At 39.0% G+C, this 26,942-nt stretch overlaps 2 protein-coding genes and 1 long non-coding RNA gene across 5 annotated transcripts; 1 reads left to right on the forward strand and 2 right to left on the reverse strand.

Annotated features, from left to right (window-relative positions):
* Window positions 1–396: 396 nt before the first annotated feature.
* LOC117152813 lies at window positions 397–1,635 on the reverse strand. The gene is made up of 2 exons (XR_004463361.1): window positions 1,410–1,635; window positions 397–671 (listed from the first exon to the last, which is right to left on the reverse strand). It is a non-coding gene; the product is annotated as an uncharacterized LOC117152813 (long non-coding RNA).
* Window positions 1,636–4,021: 2,386 nt separating this feature from the next.
* On the forward strand, window positions 4,022–10,619 carry nfe2l2a (nuclear factor, erythroid 2-like 2a). The gene is made up of 5 exons (XM_026376626.1): window positions 4,022–4,202; window positions 7,027–7,293; window positions 7,574–7,666; window positions 7,751–7,903; window positions 8,956–10,619. The coding sequence occupies exons 1-5, from the start codon at window positions 4,170–4,172 to the stop codon at window positions 10,225–10,227; spliced, it is 1,818 nt and encodes a 605-aa protein (XP_026232411.1). The 5' UTR covers window positions 4,022–4,169; the 3' UTR covers window positions 10,228–10,619.
* A 659-nt stretch (window positions 10,620–11,278) lies between these two features.
* hnrnpa3 (heterogeneous nuclear ribonucleoprotein A3) lies at window positions 11,279–17,748 on the reverse strand. Of its 3 annotated transcripts, none has more exons than XM_026377007.1 (11): window positions 17,569–17,748; window positions 16,721–16,843; window positions 16,429–16,575; window positions 16,145–16,355; window positions 15,965–16,054; window positions 15,793–15,864; window positions 14,928–14,975; window positions 14,577–14,702; window positions 14,303–14,419; window positions 14,134–14,204; window positions 11,279–14,032 (listed from the first exon to the last, which is right to left on the reverse strand). In XM_026377007.1, exons 1-10 carry the CDS (start codon window positions 17,572–17,574, stop codon window positions 14,149–14,151), a joined length of 996 nt encoding a protein of 331 aa, XP_026232792.1. In that variant the 5' UTR covers window positions 17,575–17,748; the 3' UTR covers window positions 11,279–14,032; window positions 14,134–14,148. The 3 variants fall into 3 exon arrangements, with proteins under 3 accessions (XP_026232792.1, XP_026232791.1, XP_026232790.1); XM_026377006.1 differs by having other exon boundaries at window positions 11,279–12,716; window positions 14,565–14,702; XM_026377005.1 differs by having other exon boundaries at window positions 14,565–14,702; window positions 17,569–17,747.
* Between the last annotated feature and the right edge of the window lie 9,194 nt (window positions 17,749–26,942).

The raw sequence follows: 26,942 nt of genomic DNA on the forward strand, positions 1-26,942 counted from the left end.
CAGGTAAAACCTTTACATCAAAGTAAGCTGAATTAGGATTCTTTTTGCTGATCATCAATTTATATGTGGATAATCATAATAGGCCTGACTTTGACAATTTGCTTCTACTAAAGTGGTATCATCAATGTGCCTGAATCCCATGTGTAAGCTTTGTAATTCTTTAATAACCCTGAGTAACCTAAACCAGTGTGAGTACGCTGTTTACCTTTATGCTTCACCTTCACCCAGTCACCTGACCAACGTGACTAGTGGTTCCATATGGCACACAGCAGTGCTCTTTAAGCAATGATTTAACACAAAGTTACCATATGTAAAAGACGAGCTGCATAGCTTATAAGTATTGCTACGCATGAGGACACAAATTAACCATAAAAAAAAAAGACAGACACTGTGAAAAATGCTTAAATCAGAGAGATACTTTATTTTTAGAAAACAGTCATTTGTCAACACAAACATTGCATCATGCTGTAAACTTAAATGTCAAGACGTCTGAGGATTTACTTCGCATAGGTTAAAGTATTAACTCCCAAAACAAAGTTCTGTAATGCACTGACTGCGGGCAATTAGAGTCTAAGTGTATCACAGAACTTTATTTGGAAAGCCACAGTGCCAGCTCATAGGTTTGTCCTTGTGCAGAACATTATTCACCTCACGGCCGGCTGCTTCTTAACCTGTAGTAAGGCACAAAAAGCAAAGGGAAACAGAACAACCATGTTGAAATATCCCTTTTTCATGGTCTTTACATTAATGCAAGACATACTGTGTAGTAATGCAAGAAGAAATTCTGAATTTCAAAGCCTGGGCCTACAGAAAGGCTTGCTGTGTCCATAGAATCACACAACTAAAGGGCCTTTTTTACACAATGTCAGCTCCCTACAGAAATGATTAAAAGGCTAGATACCTTTTAGTCATGTGCAATAATTGACCTTTTAGTACAACACGTCAAGTATGATCTCAGAATAGGCGTACTTACCTCTTAAAGACTGACCATCTGGTTGGTTGCAAAGTTAACAAATAAACCAATCTGTACATTCATTGACATGGTTGGAGTTTGTGGTTTTGGTGATTTATGTTTCAGTCGGTTTATTTCACTTCTGTGTCAGTGTGTCATTGATTCTACCTGTTGAGTTTTAACAGCACATTGAATTCACCAGGCCCTGGAGACTGAGCTATTCACAAAACAATCTAGATAGATATAAAAGCACAGAGGAAAGTGCAGAAGGCCAGCTGAGCTCCAGGGGTATTAAGTTCTGTCAGTTTGAAGGTAGTTAGCAGCAGTTCACTGACAGCTACTTTTAAAGTGAGAACACTGAAATAAACCCAATCAACTTTCGATCTTTATCTGTACAGTTATTCACACAATACGTCAAACGATACAGGAAAAGTAAGTTCTGCAAGTCATACTGTACCTGAGATAGGTAGACGCATAGGGGCCAGCTGCAATCCAACACGAGGGGCAAAGAGTCTAGATCATAAAAATGCAAAAGCAGAAAGCGAACTGAGGATATTGCAGGCCATGGCTTGGTCCACGATGCAAACGAGTTTTCAGTGCAGTTGATGTCCGTGTGCGGGAGTCGCAGCGCACTGATCGTAAGGTGGCGACCAACGCTTTTACCTTTTCTTCCCCTCGGTCCTGTGCACTTCACTATATGCAGCTGGAAGAATGTCGACGTGGAGCTGCCAAACGTGAACGCGTGTTCAAGAGCGCGCATGAGAGGGGAAAAATAGGCTTTTAGTGTAATTTCACGCAGAAGCACAGCGAGCTGCACTTCAGTGCGAGGTTCTTCACAGACAGGTGTAAGATCCAGGGCTAAGTCTGTCTTATTACCTTGACATATTTGAAAGCCCACTTCATTACACGTCGATCCGACTTTTTACTTATGTCGGGATGTGAGAATGATTCATTTTAATTGAGTGTAAGGATTTTATAAGCCTTAACTTTCTTCAGTAAACTCCAACTTACTAATAGCGAGGTCATTTAAAGTTTACCATCGACAGGGCATATCTGTGATATCAGCAATAGATATCCTTAAGTAAAAGTAGCAAAATCACAGTGCAAACAAACAAACAAACAATAAACAACATAGACTAGAGAATAGTGCAGGAGTGTGAGCCACAAAATGCAGTAAAAGTAGAATCTCTTTCAGAGTTAATGCTGTAGTTTGTCAGTTTGAAGACAATAATAACTCTGAAGGTGTTTAAAATATCACCTATTGTGCTAGAAGTGTTGGACCTCATACTTAAAAAGAAGTACGCTATCACAAAGTGTAATATTACTCTTTAACAAGTAACAGACCTTGTTTCTAAGTGAAAGTAAGTTGTATTAATAGAATGCAAAACAAAAGCACACACTACAATGGTCCAATTAGGAGTGGGCCTACATTTTAAAGGCTATAAAATGCTAAAGGAATATTATTACTGATGCATTAATGTGTTAGTCGTATACCAACAACAACATTTTAATGGTGGAGCTCAGTTTAACTACTTTTTACACCTATAGGTATTGTTATTTTACATAACAATGTTTTTTTAACTGGTCATTTTGTGTGCGAAACCTTTTGTATTCTCTAAAGTAATTAGTAGATAAGTAAATGTTGTGGGTTAAAACATGCAACAGTTCCCTCTGGAATGTGATGAAGTAGTTTAAAGTAGCAGAAAATGTACTTAACTACAGTACTTGAACCAAGCTTAGTTCCACTCCACCAGCGTACAGGAGTTGTTTTAGTTGAGAAACCTGTTTGTTTTGCGTGTAAAGTAGATAAAATAGCCAAATAGAGTTTATGCTAGTTGTCAAGTAAGTCTGTGAATTTGTGTGTGGACAGTATTTCGTTCTGAAATGTCTTAGAATATAAAAAAAGTCCTTTATTCCAAATTAAGTGTAAATATCATGTGGTTGATTTCTACCACTGTGCACCATATCCAGTACTTTATAATGTATTAATGCTTTAATAAGCATGTTATAATAGCTAATTACATTAAGACCAACTCAAACACAGTTTTTCAATACAGCTTTGAGTTACTTCACTTAGGGTATGTTTATTTCTACTTGTACTTTATAGTTCCTCTACTCTACATTTGTAAGTAGAATATTATACATTTTGCTCCACTACATTTATTGAACAGCTGCAACTTTTAATTGCACTACATATTAAGATTTTACATACCATACATATGATTCAACAAATAAAATATGATGTCATATATTATAATAGTTTGGCCTAAACCATGCAAAATATTAACACAAAAGTAACATGTTACATGTCAATGCATCACAAATAATGATCCAAAACTATAATAATAAACACAGAGAGGGTTTATTCTTCATGAGATTACTTTTATGATAGACAGTATATTTACATTAGACAGTTGTTGCTATTACTTTAGGTACAAATTGAAAAGCAGAACTTGTAAATGTAGTACTTGTACTTGTCTTATTGCTGCTTTTCTAAAGTAAATGGCCTGAATGCTTTTTTCCACCGCAAATTCCATTTGTGTCCTCACATTTTTATCTGTGATTGACTTGGAGGTTTTCAGGGGGCATCAGGGCCTCCAGCTCCACAACAGCCATGACTGACAGCAAGGGGGCGCCATACACCAACCCAAACTCCTCTGATGGCTGAGTTAAAATAGAAACTATAAAGTAGGCATTATAATCTGACATTAGTTAGCGCATAGGCAGCTAAACACAGTTTTATTTATTTATTTCTAGTGGATGTAATGTTTTCTCACACAGAGTAACAACCAGTGCTACTTTGTTTTTATCAGTTTATTTATATCATTTTTTCATAATCAGATGTACAGTTCGAGCTTTATCGTTGAAATTCACGTGAATATGTCGTGTTATGTTTTTATTTGCCTCTTTCCCCGCAGCTCTATCTGCTCTGGCCAGACTAGCGGACTCACGACGCGTGCGCACACAGTCCTAATCCCCAGCCTCATAGGCCGGTGTGAGGGGGACGATCCCGGCGCCGCAGCTCCGTGGGCAGGGCCACAATTTCCGTAATGTTCAGTAAAAGTAGAGGAAGCGATATTTCCCCTCAGCTCACCAGCTGCGACGGACTCTGTCGGCTCCGCTCCGCTCGCCATTTTAACCTGCCGTTTGAGGAATAACACACATTTTGCAATTATAAGGCGGTTTTTCACCCCCTGCGACACAGATCTCCATTAAGATGGAAATGGAGGTGGTGCATTCCAGTCAACAGGTAAATGAGCCGTTTCTTTATTATTATTTTGCTATTATAAGAGACAAACTGACAGTGCTAACTTTAATTTACACTAATCTCACAAGGCGTCATTGACATGTTTGTATTTAAAGTAAACTTTTTTTGTGTTTATTATATAATATTAAGTATCGACAACGCGATGACAGGGTGGTTGTGGCGTAGATTATTTACCCTAATGCAGAGGTAACAGATTATCAATAAAAACACCTCGTTAGGCTTTTATTTTAAATGATATTAAGGTTGTCCTTTATGTCGGTTTCAGTTCTGCAAGTCACTCTCTTATGACGTTTTTCCTCGACAGGAAATAACGCCAGTATTATTAAACCTCTATTTTTTTTTGTATCTCAGTGTTTATGTCGATTCGCCGACTAAAATGACTTTATTTACTTTACTCTGACAAGTGTGGTAAACAGAAAAGCTCTTGAGGATTTTCTCGTAACTGTCCCCTCCTCCCCCTTCTTCCTCCAAGCATGTGATCCCATATCTGATACAGACGAGTTCACAATGTTCTGTGAATGATTTCCTAAAAGGTTACAAACGCTTCCTCGATCTTTGCTGTTTGATATTCAATAGATTAATAAAAAAGATACCACATTAGCTCTGCCCACACTTGTTTATTCTGTAAAGTGCATAGACCTTGAATAAGACATTGAACTTGGATTGTTATTATTTATTTTTTTTATGTACTGTGACTTTACATCTGTAGTGTTGGGTTTGAATTTGTCACATTTAATGTGTCAGAGAAAGACTGACAGGTGGGTTAAAGGATTGTTTTGCAACATGTGCAGCTGTGTTTCATCATGGCTACATGCCCACTGAACAGTGATGCAAGGAGGAGTAATAAACCACTGGAGTTAGGCCCCATCCGAGGCCTTCAAGTTTAGCAGATGAGAAGTAAATGAACAACCCATGAAAAAAGCATGTAGACTTTGTGGCATTCCTCTGTCGCCTAAGGTGACAGCCAGAGGTCAGTTTAGCTTATTTTCAAAAATATGTCCTAACATGTTTTTTAGTAATTGGGAGCTATGTCTCCTTGTGTATGAGGATTTTGTCTCTATTTTAAGCTGAGGGCATGTTATTTGACCTTTATAACTGTCTATTGTCTGGTGGATAGGTTTGGGAAATCTTAGTAATTCCATGAGCTAGTTTCCTTGTTTTGGTGCCAGTCCAGATCTTGTGACAGCAACGATACTGATACCATAGTGATAAGATTGTATTGCGTACACACACACACTCACTATCTATTTGGCGTTAATACTAAGTAATAGATATAATTTGTAAAGTTATATTGGTTCAGTGACATTGTTATATAATAGCACGAATTAGTGTGTGAAAGGGCTATTTGAACCTCCCCCGCCTTATAGTGACAAGGGATTGTTTTTAAGGCACTGGTATGACTGAACATAAAAGGTGTCACCAACAGACAAGAGAGTAGTTTTTTTAGTTTGGAAAACACAGATGACCTCAAGAGGTGTGTTCCCACATAGACATTTTGGGCACTTCCTCATTCCTGCAGAAGCCATAATGTCGGGTTGTGTGCTCACCTGTCTGTTGGTGAGTATGATTTATTGTAGGCAGTCTTAGTAACACATAACCCTTCAGTGGTCATGCCTCTGATGCAACACTGAGGCAAGGAGGGTTAGTGGGTTCTTATTTTGAAGTGCCTCAGCTGAAGTCAGAAAAACTGTGTCAACAATGTCTTAAAATATGCATCAGTCCCTGTTTGATGTCATTATTAGTTTTTGAAGGTTTACTCCATTCTCCTTGTTTTAAAAAAACTCTAAAGAGAATATATTACTAACAGTACTATTTCCTGCTCTGTTTCACATCCTGGTTAGTTGTTGTTCTGCTTTGTGCTTGATTTTCCCACACTTCCCTTTCAAACATTATGAAGCCAGTCACATGGTCAGACATTTTCTTGTGATCTAGTATTTTTGGTTTATACAACATCACAGGACCTTGTGAAATGGTTTCCTTCTGTAAATAAGAAAAAAAAAAAAAAGGCAAAGGAAGAGAGCAGCACATATTTTAAGAGGTCAAAATGACAATTAGTCTGTGAAGGGAAAATCTGTCAGAAACAGCATTAAAATAACCGCACAATTGGTATAATGCTGTGTTTGATGTTGGTATTGAAGGCAGCACTCAGTTAATGTACTTTGTGTTGTGCTGAGGTCAGTTACCAATAGTCCGTATACATAGCAAGGAAACAAGAGTATGTGTATAATTCTACCCAGCAACATGTTAACAATTTTACATTTCTAATTTTACTTATTACTTATTTTATACCACTGTTACAGTGAGAATAATATTTCTTCTTTTTTTAAAGAAAATATAACATTTTCTGCAGTTTTGCAGATAAACCTGTATTCTATACGTTTAACTTCCTGGTTTTATAAATGCTGTAAAATATGATATGAATGTTTGGGATTTCACTTTACTTCATCTAGAGAACTAGTCTGAGCCCTATTTGTGAGTCTGAACGTGACAAATGAATTCACACCTCAGTATAATCAGATGGGTAATGATCACCTTGGAAAGAGTATCAAGTGTGGATATGTGTCTCTGCTGGTGTATAGTGGCAACAGGGGAACAAGAGAAGTACATCTATTATTCATTTGGCTTCTCTCTCTTGTTATTAGCGCTAGTGTCGTTGTCAGTGAGCAAGTACTGAGGGACAGGGTGTGGCAGGTGCGGCAGGTGCAGCAGCCATGTTTTGTTGCTCCAGCGCTGCTTACTTTCTCACTGCAAGGCATCATGGCTACCGCTCATAACTCACTTAACTGATCTGTGGTTCTCTTACCAGGACATGGACCTGATTGACATCCTGTGGAAGCAGGACATCGATCTTGGAGCCAGGCGAGAGGTGTTTGACTACAACCACCGCCAGAAAGAGAATGAGCTGCAGAGGCAGCGGGAGATGGAGGAGGAGAAGAGGCTGCATCTTCTCCGGGAGCAGGAGAAGGCCCTGCTGGCACAGCTACAGCTCGATGAGGAAACAGGAGAGTACATACCCTGCCCACCACCGAGCGCCCCACTGCAATCGGCCGTCACACCTCTAGAGGTTACACAGGTATATGCACTTGGCTTTCATTACTTTTCATTACTCATATCAGAGAACAACACTCCCACTACATTTGATAGGCTGCGGCTGTGTTGTAACTAGGTAACCACCTCATCCTGTGTGATTAGAGAAACACAGGTGGCTCTGTAGTTTTACATTGGTGTATTCTGCTCCCGAATTTACTCCACAGAGACCTGGGTTCTGTTTGTACAAAGTCACTTGCTGTTTTGAAAAGAGTGCGCCACAAAGGCTGTGAAATTAACATAATGCACCTGAACCTTTGTTGCAGAATGTCCGCTTCACAGAAGAGAATGGTGACTCCATGTCATTTGATGAATGTCTGCAGCTACTGGCAGAGACCTTTCCTGTAGAGGAAACTGAGGTAAGAATATTTCCTACATTACTACAGATTGATTGCTTTTAACACGCATTTGTTTTTCATCTTCGTATTTTTTTTCTCTCTTAGAACACTTCAGTATCTAGCAGCAGCAACAACATCATGATGTCCCCTGAGCAGCCAGCTCTGCCATCGGCCAGCCTCTCACTGCCACCACCACAGAGAATGTCCCCAGATTTGGAGCAGGCTTGGATGGAGCTTTTGTCCCTTCCTGAGCTGCAGGTATAATACATGGATTCTACACCCTCAGTGGCATAATTGTTCCTGTGGTGGAACAGATACCTAAAGAATACATCAGCAGTAGGAGACTGTAGAGGACAAATACTTTTTTGTTTGCCCTGTGATAACAATGTCTCCTAAATGTGCAGCTCATTCAACTGTGAATAGGTTTGATGTCTAAGACTCTGGTGGGCGCTCAAAGTATCATACAGTTCGTGATTATATGATTAGTGACCTCATTTCATCTAGAAGACATCTTGTTATTCAGACTAGAAGACATCTTGTCAGAGAGGGTGTGGCAGTAAGCTTTTGCCCATTGGCTAAACAGTGAAGATTTCAACACAGCAGTTTTTCAGTAGCTGCCTTATCAGTTTTATTTCAAGCCAGTTCATATTTGCATTAGCTTATGGGTGGACCAGTGTACCATTTGTTGCCTTGACCTCTTGCTGCTTTTCAGAATAGGCAGAATATACCAAATAGCTTGCCATCAGCTGTGCATTAGTTGCTCTGGCAAGCTGCTGATAACACTCACATTGTAGAAATGTTTGTGTGGAATCTTGTTTCAGTTCTTTAAAGCTGCTTTATAAAGATAAAGCTGTCAGTTAGCTGCACCAGTATTTGTCAAGGAAAAACCAGTCGCACACTGCCGAATGCTTCAATTCCTGCAAAACCTGAATGTTTATGATGACATACTAAGATTGTTTAGCATGAAATAAGGTGAGTCGGTAACAACATACTGAATGTTTAGATTATAACATGTAGGTTCTGCATGAGATATGTGGCACCGGGAATGTGGGTGGGACAAGTGAAGTACAGGGTTTGTCTGAAAAACACAAGCTGATAAGTCAATAGTTTGTGTGACAAACACCAGAAAGACATTAAAGATCTATGATGCCCGTGCATTTACAACAACAAATACAGAAATGTTTAAATATTTCATTTTAACTTTCATCTTGTAGTTACACTTACCCTATCCAACAAAACTAGACCAACGTTGGAATGTATTAAAAACATTGTATTTATTTTAATGGGTTTATATTTTGTTTTTCTTCTAGCAATGCCTCAACATGCAAATGGAGGAAACACTCGAGAAAACAACATATCCTGTCTCAAGCAGCCCAGAAGTACCGAATCCAAACTTCACATTTCACCCTGTGACCAGTCTCTCAGATGCAGAAACAAACACTGTAAATGTTTGTCCTGCAGAGTTTATGAATACGTTCGATGGCTCTGTTAACAACACAGTTCCACCAGACAATCTCAGCCAAGTGGATGTGAAAGCTTCTCAGTTAAATGCTAACTTTGCTGCAGAAGGGTTCTGTGACATCTTTTACCCCAACACCATCCTCGAAGAGAGCAGTGGTCAGCAGGGCCTAGAAGAAAATGAAAGTGACACCACATCTGTCATATCTGATATCACAAACAAGCCCTCCTTCACAACAATGGACCTTTACAGCCTCTCACCGGGAGACGCATTTGACAGAGACAAACACAATATGACGGATGAAATGCCAGACTCCGATTCAGGAATCTCCACTAACACAAGTCCAAATGGTTGTTCACCTGGGAAATCTGTATATGAAGATGGGCCCTTTGGCTACAGTGATTCAGAAATGGAGGAGATGGACCACAACCCTGGAAGTCCAGGGTCTGAATACTCAGAAATGTTCTCACTAAATTTCCAACCTGACGATTTACAGACAGCCATTTCTGTATCTGCACTAATAGGGCAGCCAGCGCAGCTGCAGGAGAAGAAACCCAAACAGCACAAGATAGACCCAGCTGAAGAGAGTGGACACAAAAATGCTCCTTTCACCAAAGACAAGCGGAAGAAATTCTCTGATGTGCGTCTCTCCAGAGACGAAGCAAAGGCTAAATCTCTCAAAATCCCCTTCACCGTTGACATGATTATCAATCTTCCTGTTGACGACTTTAATGAGATGATGTCTAAGCATCAACTGAATGAGGCCCAGCTGGCCCTGGTCCGAGACATACGTCGCCGTGGCAAGAACAAGGTAGCTGCTCAGAACTGCCGCAAACGCAAGATGGAGAACATAGTGGGTCTGGAGAGTGAGCTGGACACACTGAAAGATGAGAAGGAGCGTCTGCTGAGTGAGAAGAACCAGAACACCACAAACCTGAGAGAAATGAAGAAGCAGCTGAACAGTTTATACCTGGAGGTCTTTGGCATGTTGAGAGATGAGAAAGGAAATTCCTACTCCCCGTCTGACTACTCCCTCCAGCAGTCAACTGACGGCACTATCTTCCTTGTCCCACGCATCAAAAAGACTCTCAAGAGAGGAGGCAACCGTGCATCTCCTTTGTAATATGGTACTGCATTATTATAGCAATTCTATGCAATAACTTTGTAGTCACTCAGCTTTAAAGCATTAGTAGCTCAGCAGAACTATTGTATAGTTTTTGCTTACTTCTCTTGAATGTTGTAATATTTTTGATATTTTACTTCTTTTGTACTCAGATTCTTTAACCAATATTGTTTGTAAATATAAACATTACTTTGAGATTGATAAAAATGTCACTGTATGCGTTTGTGTGTGTGTGTGTATATATATTGTATATATCATATTACTGCATGCTCATGATTGTCTCAATCATTGCTTGTCATATTTTGTAACTTCTCCCTCTCATAATTTGCTGTCCTGGTTCTTTTTTAAAATCTCCTGTGCTTTTAAATAAACTATTCCTATAGTTATATGGACTCCTGATTCCTGAGAACACTATGTGCGGTGTGACCACAGCCTGTAAAAGATTGATACCAGATGGACATATAGTCAAAGGAATAGTTACATAATGTATATGGTTAAGTTGGTCCTTGTCTTGAAGGCAAAGCACATATAATGAATTTTGTGTACTCAAGTGTCATAGGATTACACCACTCTGAACACTCAAAACGATCTGCTTGAATTTTATTTGTGCAAGCTTTGTTTGTATAGTAACCTAAATCTTTTAATGCCGTCCAGCTCCTGTTGCAAAAGAAATTACACCCACTGCATTCCCCAACATAAAACACAATGCAGCGTACACTCTGTGATCCATTCATGTCAGCTTGACATGCTCCAACAGCCAAGCATATTCAAAGGTAAAGCCCTATGCAATCATTGAGTGCACTCTGACATACAAACACTACCTTTGATCACAAAGGTTTATTTTTTTTTTCTACACCAAAGTTCACAGGGTGTGTGTGAAATTAGCCTGTCAAGCAGGGCAACAAACCCAAGGACAGATCTGAATCAAATAAATTAAACCTTGAAAACTTTGATAAGAGTTGTTGAATTTTTAGGCAAAGGCAAAAGAGGCAAACATTTGTGACTCGGCATATTGCTTCCATGTGCTTCATATTAAATTAAAACACTCACATCACGGAAAATGTTTTTATTTAAAACCAAAATTCTACATTTACATATGTTACATTTAAACCAACAGTTCATTAACAAAAAACGTTAATGTGCTTTTGATAAACATACGCTGTGCTGGATAGAGAAGTCGTTATTCTACATTCCTCTTTAGCAAAACAATCATGCAACTGATTGGGAAACATTAGTAGGTGCTGCTGTCTCCTTCAGTGTGAGCAGACATGACCTAACCTACAATCCGGAGCGGGTGTTTGAGTTTTTTCAAATACAAAGTGCATAGAACTCATGGTCGAGATGGGTCACTTAAAATTAGATAGTATAACATCTCTGATACTCGCAGTGTCAATAGGTTTAAAATGTTTTGATGTGCAAAAATCTCAATTGGAATTTTAAATACAGGCAATAAAAGATAAGAGGAACAGCAGAAGTAGGTCACAAGTTCCTATATTTTATGGAAACTTTGCAAACTTTCCCCACGCGCTTGGACTGATTTTGAGCTCTAAATGTTGAAATCAGTTTATTTACTTTAGTAAAAAAAAAAAAATCACCAAATTGTACACTTATAATACAAATAACTTGTATTTGTGACTATGTGTAACAGTATGTCAGTCATGTTCCTGTTTAATACCAACACTTTCAACTTTACCACAGCTGCCCTGTGATCCAGTTTGAATGCCGTTTTAGTACTTCACAGAAATTTTTTTAAGGATGTGCCTGTGGGTGGTGCAGAGGATGTGACCTTTTACATTATTCTGCTTATTGCCACCGGGTGATGAGCTGGAATAACAAGGATCTTATAATTTCCATACATTTTAATACTATGAGTAGAGGTTGTTTAGTTGATCAAATGAAAATCATTAGGTAACTGCTTTGACAATCGTGTATTTTTCCATCGATTCACATTCTCCAGTGTAAAACTCCTATTACGGAAAATCTAAAGCCTTCAGATTTTGAATTGTGAGTTAAACAGATCAAGATTCTCTATTTGTTTTCACTGTTTTCTGACATTTTACAAACCAAACGAGTCATTGCTCAAGTAAAGGTACATTAATCCATACTATTTTGTTGGATCCTATTATTTTTCCTTTCCTTGGAAATATGGTGCCCTTGCTGTTCCTCACTACCTTTGTCATAACTGACTGGTTGATAGTAAAGATAATGTAACAGAAAGACAACATATTTTGCATTCATGGTATACCAACCAGTGGGTTGAAGGTCACAGGCTGATTCTGGTCAAAGTGGAGCTTAATATTCCAGTATTGCCATCCTGCTCGGTGTACCTTAAAAGACCTTTAAATCTTGTAATATCACCATGTACACTGTTAAGATTACAATATGAGCAGCCTTAGATAATATTTTGAAAATGTCTTACCCATCCAGAACCTTCCATGTTATCAGGTCTTTACAGATTTTCAGCAAGAAGAGAATGCCTCTTTCCACATCTGTAAATCAAGCAAAGGGGTTACTCTTACCTGCTCCATCTTCTCAAGTCAGCTTTTGTGAAATACTCACTCCCTTTTCTCGTTAATGTCTGAAATCTAGTATTTGTGGGTAAAACTGCCGTATCACTGACTCAACAGGATCTCCAATGTGTCCAGGAACTAGTCTTTCTTCGCTAGCACCAGCTGCTGGAGGGTTTTAGCTAGCCTTGAACGAGAGATAGATGCTCACTACCAGGCACGACACTGCAAGCTTCCTCCATGGGCGTTGTGCTCGATGCTGCCTTCTCCCTTCTCTCTCAAAATGCTGACTGGTCCACTGTGCTGGGGCTGAAGACGTCCTGTCTGACAGTCATCTGCAATCTTCCACACTAGCGATGCTGAGGGCCCAACTGCAGGTGCTTGCGGCTGTTTTAATCCTACTTGCTCAATACTGGCATATGTGGTGCATGGGCCCTTGCCCTAGAACTACCCAAAACTCCCTTGTCATTCACCCTAATACCTTATACAGGTAATACATACAGCACACAGCACTACATTCAACTGTCTAAGTCTTAAATAACACTCAGAACGTTTCAGGACAGACGGATTTGCTAAACTTCACAGTCACTAAAAACAAAAAACATAAATTAACTCATTTAATCTTTTTGCTGAGCGAATGATGCACTGCACCTCATGTTACTTTACTACACAATTTTTATTCGGTCTTTTGCTACTAATCAAAATATGTGAACAATCTAGAGTTCGGTTGGCTGGGAACAGGTAGTGTGAGGGACGCCCTTAAATCTAATTCAGACTGCTTATATTTGTTGACACTGGTACTAAGAACGATTTACATACGGTGCTTCACATACAAAAAAAATCAAAATACACTTGACACTTTCAATTAAGCAATCATAATAACTCTTGAAAGAAAAATAGTGTAATTCTAGCTCATCTGAGGGCCTGATATAGCTAAGCTATTTGACAAATGATGAATTGACCAACAGAAAACTTACCCATATACAAAAAGAAAAATATAGATATTAAGAACTGACTTTAGATTAAAAAAACAATTTACTCTTTACCCCTGATACCATAGGCACAACACACACACTGCAGACACACAAAAGGAAAAATCTCTTAGAAGGGAAACATCTATCACAATTAGAGAAGGGAATCATCTGCACTCATGTCTTGTGTATACAGTCCTTCTTGCTGCAGTAATGTCTGACTTTTGTGCTCCTCTAATGCTTTCAGATGACTGCCTCAAAGTAACCTGCAGCTTTCCTGACAATTCCTTTGCTCACCTCCTCGCCTCTCCTGCTAAGAACTGAAGCCTGTTGAATGGATACAGGATAGAACAAATAGTTATTCTGCACTTACATGGGCTCACTCTGTACTGTGCTACGAGGGTGCTGTGAAACTGACTGCAACTTACCAAAACATCAAATAATTAATATCGCCGTGAGCCGTAGCCACCCCCGCCGCCACCTCCAGAGCCGTAACCACCTGCAGATTTTGGTGAGTCACATAAAATGCCTAAAATTACTTATCAGGAGAAGTCACTTTGAAGTCTTACTGTCACAGAGTAGGAAGATAAAACTTACCGCCATAGGGTCCACCTGAATTTCTGCCACCAAAGTTGTTTCCCTTCATGGGACCATAGTTTGACTGCTGTCCACCATAATTTCCAAAGTCATTGTAATTTCCACCTCCTCCGTAACCTGAAGTTACAAGTGTCAACTTTAAGGCAAGGCTTAATTTCAGGTGTGTCGCATGACACACATTTTGATGGAGTCTAATCATAAGCCTAGGCTAGCAATACAATTAATGTAACAATAATAATTCTGCAAGCAGTAAATATTTTACCTCCATCATTACCTCCATAACCTCCATCGCAGCTGCCACCAAATCCACCTCCCTGGTTGCCATACCCAGGGCCACCACCTCCATAGCCCCCCCTGCCTCCTCCATAACCTGGCCCTCCACCATAATTGCCTCCTGGACCTAACACAGTGAAAGAAAATCCAAACATACAACAGAGTCATATTCATTAAAAACAAAACAAAACAAAACAACAACAAACAAAATAAAAAACCTGATCACCCGTTGTACTTGTACTTAACGCTATCTTCAAGAAACAACACCATAGTTGTTAAGTCGCAACTAAAGTAGGACGACTGGAAATTTATGTCCCAATATAGTGCATATTTTTCAAAAGTTTCAGCTCACCATTGTCAAAATCATCTCCATAACCACCTCGTCCTCCACCATAACCACCTTAAAACAAAAAAACAAACAAAAAGTTAAATATATTATGCATGACAACACTGACATATTAGTTTAGCCTTGCTTCCTTGTCGCATATGAAGCTGTGTTTACACTAATGTAGGTCAATTTGTTGGTTCAAGGCTGTTGTCCACATTGTTTTTGTTAAAACTGAGGTTTAAAAAATGTACCTTATAGCAGGTCGCTTTGAAAATGTTGATCTTGCGTTAAAGTAAAGTTATAGCACATGTAGTTATTTTTATAATGTTCACATGATGATTGACATTTCACAAATATGATCAAAGACAAATTTCAAACAGAAGACACAGGTTAGTATGGCTCATCACATTACATGTGACACCACTGAGATGTAAATCTGTCACCTGCCTGAAGACAGCAATTACTATTGTTAACAATTATTATAATTAAAAAAATTCATGTTCTTTAAAACTTCTGTAATGAACACCCTAATAATTAAATGGAACTAAAGCACATGGTACAACTGAAAGTCTGAGCCAAAGGAACAGTTGTACCTTGCCTAGCCCAAGCTGAGTAACCGGTTTAACAGGATGATTATGTACCATTTAAACAACCATGTGCCAGCACAACTGCATCTTGTTGAGACAAGTGAAAGCAGCACTTGCCCTTCCCTTATCAACATCAATGAGGTGTCCTTGAACAAAGCCCTTAATCGAGAGTGTGTTTGCATATAACTGCACGAGTGTGAACGCAATATTCCTACAAAAGAGAGACAGCCTCTCACTGAAACTACCCACAATAAATAAAGTTAAAAGGAGCAACTTTCATCTGACATGTAAATAGGACTCACCTCGGCCAAAGTTGCCACCACCTCCAAAATTACTCCCTCTGCCCATAAAGTTTCCAGATCCTCCACTCCTGCCTGATATAGAATAACATTTTACAGACACTTATCAATATCAGCTACATAAAGTACTCACAGTATTATCACAGTTAGTTTAACTAACAGATCACATGCTTACCCCTGTTACTCGATATAGCACTCATTTCCTGTTTTGAAAGAGCTTTCCTGACCTCACAATTGTGGAAGTTGATTGTGTGGAATTTCTGGGCTGTGAGGGAAAAAGTGTAAAATATAATATGCTTGCATGCCGATGTTATATTCTAAGTCACAGCCTAGTTATTTCTTAACAATCACATACCAACAATTTTATCAACAGTGTCATGGTCATCAAAGGAAACAAAACAAAATCCTCTCTTCTTCCCAGTGGAGCGTTCCTCCATGATGTCAATGCATTCGATTTTTCCATACTTCTCAAAATACTCCCGAATGTGGTACTCCTCAGTGTCCTCTTTGATTCCACCAACAAAGATCTTCTTTACAGTCAGATGGGCACCTGGTTTATTGGAGTCCTAGAACAGACCGTGTTAATGAGCGCACACAAAACATCACCATTGTTGTAGTATCTGCTTTTTCTCTGTTTACCTCTCTAGACACAGCCCTCTTGGGTTCGACCACTCGGCCATCCACTTTATGAGGCCTTGCTTTCATAGCATCATCCACTTCCCGTACAGAGGAGTATGTTACAAAGCCAAATCCCCTTGATCGCTTGCTGTTGGGGTCCCGCATCACCTGCAGGCAACAAAATGAGAAAGTAACAGCAGTGAGAACTATTTATTGGGTTGTACCTATGCATATAAGTCAATAATGTTTTCTTTATAACCACTTAAGGTTATAAAACATACATCTTGGCAAAGATGACATTAAAAATAAATACCACACAATCCGTGAGGGTTCCCCATTGTTCAAAATGGGCCCGTAAACTCTCCTCGGTGGTTTCAAAGCTCAGACCTCCAATAAACAGCTTTCTGAGCTGCTCTGGTTCTTTAGCTTCACGATTCTGAAGGCAAAACAATAACAACTTCACCAATAAACATCAGTACAGAGATGAATTTGTTTAGACACGACACAGTGATAACCTAACATCACCATGCTCCTGCAGCTGTCAAACACTGATGCACACATAGCTGCAACCAAGGCATTGGTTTTGTGGAGACAGGCTATGCTAACAGTAAACAAAATGTATTCATTAGGCTGTCAAACGAACCAGACAGCAGAAAGAAGCAGGTTGGCTAAATGACAAAGTGTAAATATCGCCTAAATCAGGCCCACAGTGGGTAAAACAGGTTAGATTAGCTTGACACTAACATTAGCTTAGCTTGACACTAACATTAGCTTTAGCAGCTGGTGTTAGCTTACTTCAGTAATGTGCCATTGCCAAAACCATCAGTGCATTAGTGCATTAGTGCATTAGTGCACTAGTGCACTAGTGTGCAGTACATCCAAAGACACTGTCCACCTGTTCGCTAGAGCTCGTTTCACACACACAAACCTAATATAACCTAAGTTGTCGTGAGCTGGAGCACCATTAGCTTAGCTGCAGCTCAAGCTAAAGGCAGCAGCGCTGCATTTGAGTTGGGCTGTATTAAAAGAGAAAACCACCTATTCCAATATAACACTGTGCTATCACTCGTCAATGCAGCGTCCCTGTTAAGGACTAACTGTGGCGCTACCACATTTTTCACAGGCACATATGTTATTTCGCAACATTTACGAGCAGCTCACCTCCATTTTGCAGATGTGCAGGCGCAGTTCGGAGCGAATCACGTGATAAGAAGCAGTCAGTCTGCCTCAGTGCTGCTGGTTTACCTCAACCTGTGCACACATACTTATACTGAATTATAATATGAATATATTGTTATGATTATACGAAGATCTCATACATCATTGGTGTGCGAACTTAAGATAGGACGCCGTCCCATTTTCCTGTTTGGCTTATTAGATTAGAAATAATTACTTGTTTATTTGCGCCATCTGCTGGTCATAATATGCACGGTCACAACAATTATTCATTCAGTTCCTGAGTAATTGAAGCAAAACAACAGTTTTTAATCACTGTAACTTTACATTTATGCTATAGGAACAAATGTTTCCATTTAATTTCCCATTATCAGTAGTAATAAAAAATATACTGCTATCAAATTAACGATGTCCCTTTCCTTTGTGATGTACTATAACTGTACTTTATTGTCACAGTTCACTTATTTTCATTAACATCACAGTGAATTGAATCTTGAATCAACTGTCCAAAGGCTTTAGGCTTTAGATCTTCATGTTAGATGCTCAGAAATGACCTAATTCTATTTGAATTATTATTTATGATTTTAGATGTAAATGTTTGAAAGTTAGAGGCTAAAACCTGAAAGTAAGATATAACGCTGACATTTCAAATGAAATCACTATTGCACTGAATTGAATTTTTTGGATGTGTCAGGTAGTAGGATATGTTTCATGTTAAACTGTGTTGTTAGTCTGAAGAGGCCTTGCTATAAGGCCTGATTAACCTGTTGAGGGGGCAGGGCTTTGCTCTTGTGCACATAGATGTAGGAATATTCAACATTTAAACAGAAAACAAAGAAAAATAGCACAGCTTCTAAAACTACATGCTTTATTACAGGGTTTATATTTATACACAGCATATGATAATTTTGGTAATTATCTCAAGCACTGTGTTAAGTTCCTCATTTTTTACAGGATAAAGCTGTGCTCTTACTGATTTGGCCGTAATCTCTCTGAACAAACGTCTTCACGACATGATCCAGTTGTATTCAGCTGTAATTGTGGGAACATGACATTCATCTGTGTTTCTAGTTCGAGTTACTGTAGAACTTGCTGACAAGAATATTTGATTGGGCAAGTATGATCTATGAGCCAGATGCTACTGAGCCTTTTTGAAGCTGACCAACATCTCCAGATATATGACTGTTTTATGGTTTATACAATGTCTGTCATTAACTTTATTGTAGTGTGTGAGGAAAATACAGCTCCAATAAAAAGGGTAATGTTTTTCTGACACTATTAATGATCAGTATTTATGATCAGACCATAGTTCAAATTCAAGAACCAGTCAGTGTTTTCCCTCTTAAATTTTGCTGCAGTTACTTATCTGTATCTTCTTTTCTTATTTTGTTTTTTTCACTTTACTATGTACATCCTTTACAGTACATTTCTAGCGAAATGTATTTAACAGATCTAATAAATATGAGTAGTAAAGCAGTAATACAAATATCTTATCTTTTGGTGTTTTATCTATTTGTGATGCCATTTGCGACCATGTGAAACCCACTTTCTGTTTTGAAAATATGGCCCTGTGGAACCATCTGAGGATGGTGATGTTATTGCTGACAACAAAGAGCTTTATTTTATCTGTACCTTTGCAGTGGACGCCCGTTCAGCAAGACCAATGTCGCATGTAGCATCTGAAGGCTGTGTGAGCCTCTGTAGAGCAGGTGACAGGAACGTTGTGCAGTAGCAACAGTGGTTTTTCACCAGTACACCAAACGTAACTTGAACAGTTAATGTTGTGTATGAATCAATTGCTCAAGAGCTTTAGTAAGATGTTGTTTTCCTTCTGCATTATCAGAAGGTTGCACACATTTGACCACTACTGCTGCTAAAAAAACAAACTAGCATTACTTTTTGCAAAATCTCTAATGTGCTGTATTTATTTATAGAATTAATGTCCGGTTTGTTACATCATTAATCATCACTATATCATTTTAAATTATTTAAGTATATGCTTTATTATATCTATATACTTCAGACATGTATAAGACTGAATTATTATTCCACTATTGCTTTTACTGCCATACAGCTATTTATCATTACATGGAAAATGTATATTTTACTTACAATATTAAATATGATAATAACATTTAATCCTTGCTATAGATTTAAAAACTCTAACAGTATACATAATGTGATTCAACTTGTGAGCTTATACTAAAATTAATCTCAGACAAAATGTAACCTCTTAAGACCCGAGCTCTAATTTGACATGCATTTTTTATTTCTTTTTGCTATTTGGGCTTATTGGAAGCCGATTAGTATAAAAACTAAGCATCATCTTTTGACCAACATTTTCAGAAATGACATCATATGCTTACATTTTAACCTAATTATAACACATATAAAACATTTTGCATTAACAACTAGCAATGCCCTTTTCTCCACACACCTATTTGTGAAAGGCTGTGTAACAGTTGCGATCGGCTTGCACACACAAGAGCCCAAAATGTGTTGTACACGTATGTGTACGCCAGGTCCTAAGAGGTTAAATCTATAATTATATTTATGATGTGTATTATACAAACTGTCTTATATTATACATATCATAATCTCTATATTTAAATCTTAATTAGCATACAGATTTTGGTAGAGCAATAGTATACCTGTTTATGTGTAACTGCCTCAGTTTCAATCAATATGCCAACTACTGTACAGGAACCCCCTACATCTTAACTTCTTGGTTAAAGATGAAAACTAGCATTGAGAAACTCATTATGCATTTTGCCCTATGATATTAACCAGCACCATCAAACACTATGAACAATATAAGTACATCGGTAAGTAGTGCAGAGGCTGTGGCGAGTGTAGTGAGTGTAAACAGCACGGTATCAGCCTCTCACAGATGTAGTTTGATGGATGCTCTGTGTACACATTCTCGCCCCAACCTCAGGACGGGACGTTTGTTTGGTTGTTGATCACACCCCTCAGTCTTGGTACCTAACTGCCCTCTGACACAAAGATATATCACTGGTCCCACACAGTGCTACTTTCTAGGGATATTTCTATTTTGTGCACTTGTGGCGGCTGCTTTGTCCTTTCATATGGCATTTTAGGAAACCAGTGAAAAGGTGCTTTTAATTTCTAAATCATCTCGAGCTTCTTTTTATTCTGTAGTTATGGGGAATTTGTCACAGCTACATATGTGACGGTACAGTACGCCTTCAGCTAAAGTCCAGTGCCAGACGATCAAGATTTAAATGCAATTAGCAGTTCATTTATATCAAACAGCGTAAAATAATAATAAAATTATTAATTAATGATGCTAATAAAAAAAGTCTTGATTTGTTTGATTTATCATGCGACTATGCAATCTCTGTCTTGACTGTAAATTTTGTTCTGCTCCAAATGAATAATCCCCTGAAATAGAGGGGGATGACATCCTCATGTGGACTAAAAGGCAGCACTTAGAACCACGATTAAATAATTAATACAGGCTTTATACCCATTTTACACCTCCAAATAATGGTTTGCCATATATCTGAGAAGCAGCGGCTGAAGAATACCATGTCAGCAAAAATTTCATGAGCAGTAAATCCTTGTGAGGGAGGAGCCAGTGGCTGCAAATCATACATGAGGTGAGGGATGACATGAATCTAACCTTTCCTCCTTCATTTTTGTCAAATGGCCCGGGTGAAAATACAGAATAGGAAAAAGCACACACACACATCTAACTGTGTAGCATTATATTGTTCTGTATGTGTCTATGTCTCCCTTTATTTTCATTATAACAATTATATTTATAATGTGTGTTCTTTGGCAGTTCAGTTATAGAGGAAGTGATCCAACAGTAGATGGCACAATAACATAATGCTCCACACAAGGTCTAGGTGTCAAGGATCACACATAAAATAACTGCTGTTTTGTTTCCACTACTTATTCCAGTCTGGCTAACATAAAAATGATATTTAATTGGGAACAATGAACCTATATATGCCTAAACACAAGTCTTTCTGTTTACAATAAGCAAATCGCTGCATTAAGAACATATCCCTCTCACACATTGTGTCTGATTCTCTCCTGTTTTCAGCGTCCTCTAGATGGCACCATGGTCCATGAAAAGATGGGGCTTTTGTTTTCAAATCACATCATCTTGTAAATGTCAATATTCTTCTACATTAAATTATTATTCTTCCCTGGTGTCACATGTCTAGCTAGTTGATTATTTGCAATCATCTCAAAATCTTAATTAACTTTGTTTCTGTTATTAATGTAATTATGGGTAACACATTTTTATTATTGGCCTATTAGCTGTTGCACCAAAAGTATCTTTTGTCAGGGAGACTGTGGCAGTATTACTGATTTAATTTATTTAAAGTATTACTTTATCACCTAGGAAGAGGAGATCATTTTGCAACAGTTTTTTTTCTCTGCACATTGTTTTCTATTTTTTCACTCCATCATTTGTCACTGGAATTCTTTTATGGACTTAATGTTCCTCACAAGCCCCATCTACCGCTGCCTGTGGTGCCTGGTGTGTTAAGGCTGACCTTGTCCTGAGAAAGCGTAGACTTGACTCCATGGATCCATTAGGGAAGCTTGCCTGCCATAACCTGGGCTTGGGCAGACGGACATACGCAAGTGGAAACTCTGAGGAAATGGAGATTCAGAGCAGGGAAACCAGAGAGTCAATTTAGTCACTGTCTACTACCTTTTCGCATGCAAGTACAAAGCCAATCTCACACGTCGGTGTTGACTAGAATCTCTCTCTGAGGAATTCAGGGAAAGAACAATTCCTAGCATCTGTTTCCTGTTCACTCTCATGAAGGAAACCGGGTGTAAATCACACACAAATATAAATAGAAGCAGCATTCAATTTACAGGAGCTAAAGTTGGTTAGTGTGGCCTTGTATTTTAGATTTCCCTGTCACTGAAATGTGTGTATATCTACAGCAAGAGTTGAAAGAGGACACACCACTGAATTTAAATGCAACACAGAGCATTCCTGTGCTTTTTAATGTAAGAACATAACAAAGCCAAACTGACATTTTTTTCTTTTTTTTTACCCCAGAACTATATGTTGTGCAAAAATAAATGTTACAAAACCCCATCTTTTAATAATAGATAGAGATAATGTGAAATTTGCTGTATCTTACCCCCATTCTCTATCTATATGTACTGTAAGTGCACAATATAGCTGCATCATGATGTCAATACATTTCACTTAATTACTACTAAGAGTCATAAAAAGCAGATGATCTAATATTTTAAGACAATATCATACACTTAGATGTAAATATTAGCATGACAAACATACACAGGGGTCTTATTATAAACTAATGTTTGTTGAAGACGTTTATTGTTATACAAGTTATAATGTTTTCAATTATAATTTAAAGAAATTAGGTCTAAACAACTTATTCTGAGAAAGTACTGTTGAATTGTATCCTTCTTCACTTTAACTATGTCCTTTGCTTAACACTTTAGATTTCTGTCTTCACTCCGTTTCTTTACTCCACTTAATTTGCTTCTTATTATTGACTTAATCTTTTAGTCTGATACATGGTGGTTATCACACTGTGTATTGATACTGTCAGACAGGCTGGGGTGAAGCCATCTTAAATAAACTACAGGTCAGGATGGGCTTGGAGTATTTTTCTCTTTGTCCTATATATGGACAGATAATTACAGGCTTTCTCCAAATGCTCTGTGGGAGCAATAAAGTGTGTTAGGTTGTTTGCTTTGTCAATACATTCCCAAATGTGCGACGCATTGAATGCAGGGTATTTGTGTGAAGCTTGGTGCTAAAGTCAGTTGAAGAAATACCAATCAATCAAAGAAAGTCATTTTTGCATTTGTAATCCAGTTACTTTGACCTTGCTTCTTGCTTTTCGTGTAAAATTGAAGGAAGAGGAGTGATTGTGCTTTGAAACAGTCGAATGCATTGGTCTATTGATGTAAAGAAGAGACGCAGATAGCATGGTGTAATAAAAACCTTTATTTACAGCTCCTCACCAGGGAGCAACAGAGGAGTGCTGTTTCCCTCTGGCACTAATTGACTGCCTCCAGCAGGAGAAGCACAGACTCTCACCCCTCATTGGTGCACTGCTCTCAGATGTAATAATAACCACTACGCTCTCTCTCAATGTACTTCCAAAGTCATTGTCCTCTACAGGAATTGTAAAAGACTCTTAATTTGATAATGCAAGGACTGTCTAATAAAATGAAGATTTGGGGGGTGTCTTTCTGTGCTGCTGTGCATGCCTGCCTACGTGCCTGCTCTCTGTTTAAATCCTGTGAGCTTATAGCGACCTGTGCAGCTCCAAGGCAGTTGTGTGCGGTCCATTCAGTGCACGTCCCTGCTTCCTGGGTGAGAAATAAGGGAGGGCATAGGTGGGTGGAGGCAAGGGAAAACCATTTCTCCCTTCCCCTAATTTTTGTGTACAGGCAACAAACGACAACAAAAGTGCTGCTTTCACAGTTTTCTGTGGCCCGACGTTGAGCTCCCAGCAGAACGAGACAAAGGAATGGCGGGATGATGAAGTCCCGAGCAGTGCAGGGCAGGTGTTTCCTTGGTCTCCTGGGACCTGAGGAGTACACCTGCCCACTACTAACCCACTGTGATGGATCGATGAAGCAGTAACTGACTCAGCACTTCAAAAGCTCTAGCTGGGATTAGAGCACAGAGGACCTGATTGAAACACACTGTCAACCCACAAACAATAACACGCATCCATCTTGGAGGGCCGGCTCCTCTTCCCTCCCTAGTGCTTTACTATCATAGAGAATGATTGCACTGCTGATGATGAGAGGACCAAACTATTGGATGAAAGGCAACAGCTAAATTTCTGTAGACATGATGTCTAATGGCATCACTTGGATACAGTAAACACTATCTGCATCACTATGAAGCAGCTGAATTATGACCTTCGCACATGGTGATGCAGTATCAGCCAATATTGGTTCACACATGTGGACGCACAAAACAAATGCATGACTTCAGTCATGCACATACAAGCAAGAATGCACACACACACATACACACACACATAGAAGCATTGTTCTGTGCATAGGCAGTCAAATAAACACACTTCTGATGTTTTGAATTAGATAATACTCCTTTTAAAGTAGAAAAACCATAAGGCCTACATGGTCCCAGGAGTCAATGACTAATGTAGTATAATAGCCAGTGCTGACATGGGTCATTTTGCAAGTTGACCCAGGCAAATCCTCCATGGTCTTTTATCCAGTTAGAGAAATGATTACTACTATCAGTACATTTGAACACATTTTTAGACTTAGAGATATACATTCTCAGAATACAATCTCCAAAATAAACAGGGGAACTTGGCAAAGTGCTGCTATTAAGATTGAATTTAAGATTCAGGGACAGTTTCACAAAACCTGTCCTACACAGTAACAAACAAAGGGAATCCAAAGTATTCCCAAATAATCCGCATATAGCAATGAGCAATACATATCAATGGACAACATGCAAGTTTAAACAGATGAGTTAATTTGAGCAGATTAGTAGCAGGAACGTTTCTGCAACAAGATGTGAAGACTTTGAAAAATAAATCACATGCAATGCTTATATACAACTTTGGAGGGAGCCTTAAGCATTAGGTTGAACTAAATCTGAGAGCTCACTTCAGCCCCTTTCCCTCTTCTTCTGAAAATATTAGTTGTATAAAGAAAAGAAAAATTGGGAATATTCCTGTTCACTGTCATTTAGATGTGTTTAATTCATTGTTTTGTTACAGTGGAAACATTTTGCACATTTGGAAGATATTACTGATAAAATAACATGTGATTGTGGGTTATATAAAAGATACATGTTGACTTGAAGAGTCCCAGACATATGTTTTTATCTGAAGTGGATTTTGTGTGTTTTTCTTACAGAAACAATGTTTTGCTGATTCAGCAGTTTCTCCCTGCTCTGATTAAAATGCAGCAGTAGAGAGTTTATTAAAACAGAGCGTCCATGGGTGAACAATAAGGTAAATGTTTAGAGAGAGAGACTAGATGCTGTTTCATCTGGTGGTGGCATCAGAATATCTGGCTGCACTTTGCTGTAGCCAGCCACGCTTCCTTATCTTGTCCTGTTCTGCTTATCTGGCCTCTGTACAGAGCGAGGTCTGTAATGAGCGTCACGCCTACACCTCTCCCCATGTGTATGGACCGACCGCTGTCCCACACATCCGTCCACACACACAATAGCTGGTGTTGTGTGTGTGTAATGTGCCACTCATACACACAAACACCTGTGTATCTCATTCCACATGTGCCCAACATATGCACGTACAAAAGCTGCAGCCGTGTGGTGTGGTCAAATGTGGGACCCGTGTCCAGGTGGCAATGACAGATTTAGAGGATGTTGTGGACGGAGGTGGACAGAGGCTGGCCTATGGAGGATATGTGTGACATGTTGCATGCAGCGGTGGCGTGGAGTGATGACATCCTCTGTTTAATGAGCGGAGTTAACATGGCCCATGTTAAAGTGAACTACCTGCCGCGGAGAGCTGTAAATCTGCCTGCTATCACTGCTGCGCCTCTAATACAGGAAGTATTATCTAATAAGAGCAACTAGGAGGACTAATTTCAGTGGAGCTCATACCCCCCACGAGCAGTTTTCAAGCTTCTTGTGATTGGAGAGGATAACCCAGTTAGAAACTTTTATCACCGTAAAGGAAGTAGGGAGTTAGTTTAGTGGGACAGGCACCGGACCAGCCACTTCTCTCCCCTTGAGTTGTCTAATGTTAAGGTTAGTAAAATCAAACATGGTGCCAGACAAATCCCGGACATCTGCTTATTCTGCCCCAGCTGCCTTCACTCTGCCACATTCCTGGGCTGTGCTGGAACTCTAAAGGATCTCTGTGTCAGTGCCCCTGTTCTGGCCTGCCCTTCTGCCCTGATTTGTAGAGTGCCGGTGTCAAAGGGGACTACTTTGTAGATGGTGTGTTCTGCTTACCTGTTTCCCCACAGCAAAGGCAGTAAATGTCACTCTATGACACTCTCTGGACTGCCTCACTTCACTCTGACCATTACAACGGTCTGGGATAGATATACAAACACACCTAGAAAGTCAAAAGTGAAATAACTTTTAACTTAAGAAAAAAAAAAAAAAACACATCCGTTTGTTTGTACTTAAAAAAGCTCTTTTATGCCTGGATTGTAAAAGGTGGAGATAGCCACTTTCCTTGTGGATGTGGTGTCTGGCATTTGTCTACAGCTGTAATGCAATTGTGTTTCAGAGTTTTCCTCCACTGAGTGGGGGGTAATTGCTGACTAGTCTTTTAACCTTATTAAATCATCCAGAGGCAGTATTGGAGCGAAGATGGAGTTGATGATACTGCACCTCTTGTGCTTTTAGG

The sequence above is a fragment of the Anabas testudineus genome, chromosome 21 (genome assembly GCF_900324465.2).
Source record: "Anabas testudineus chromosome 21, fAnaTes1.2, whole genome shotgun sequence".
In the NCBI taxonomy this organism is placed as follows: domain Eukaryota; kingdom Metazoa; phylum Chordata; class Actinopteri; order Anabantiformes; family Anabantidae; genus Anabas; species Anabas testudineus.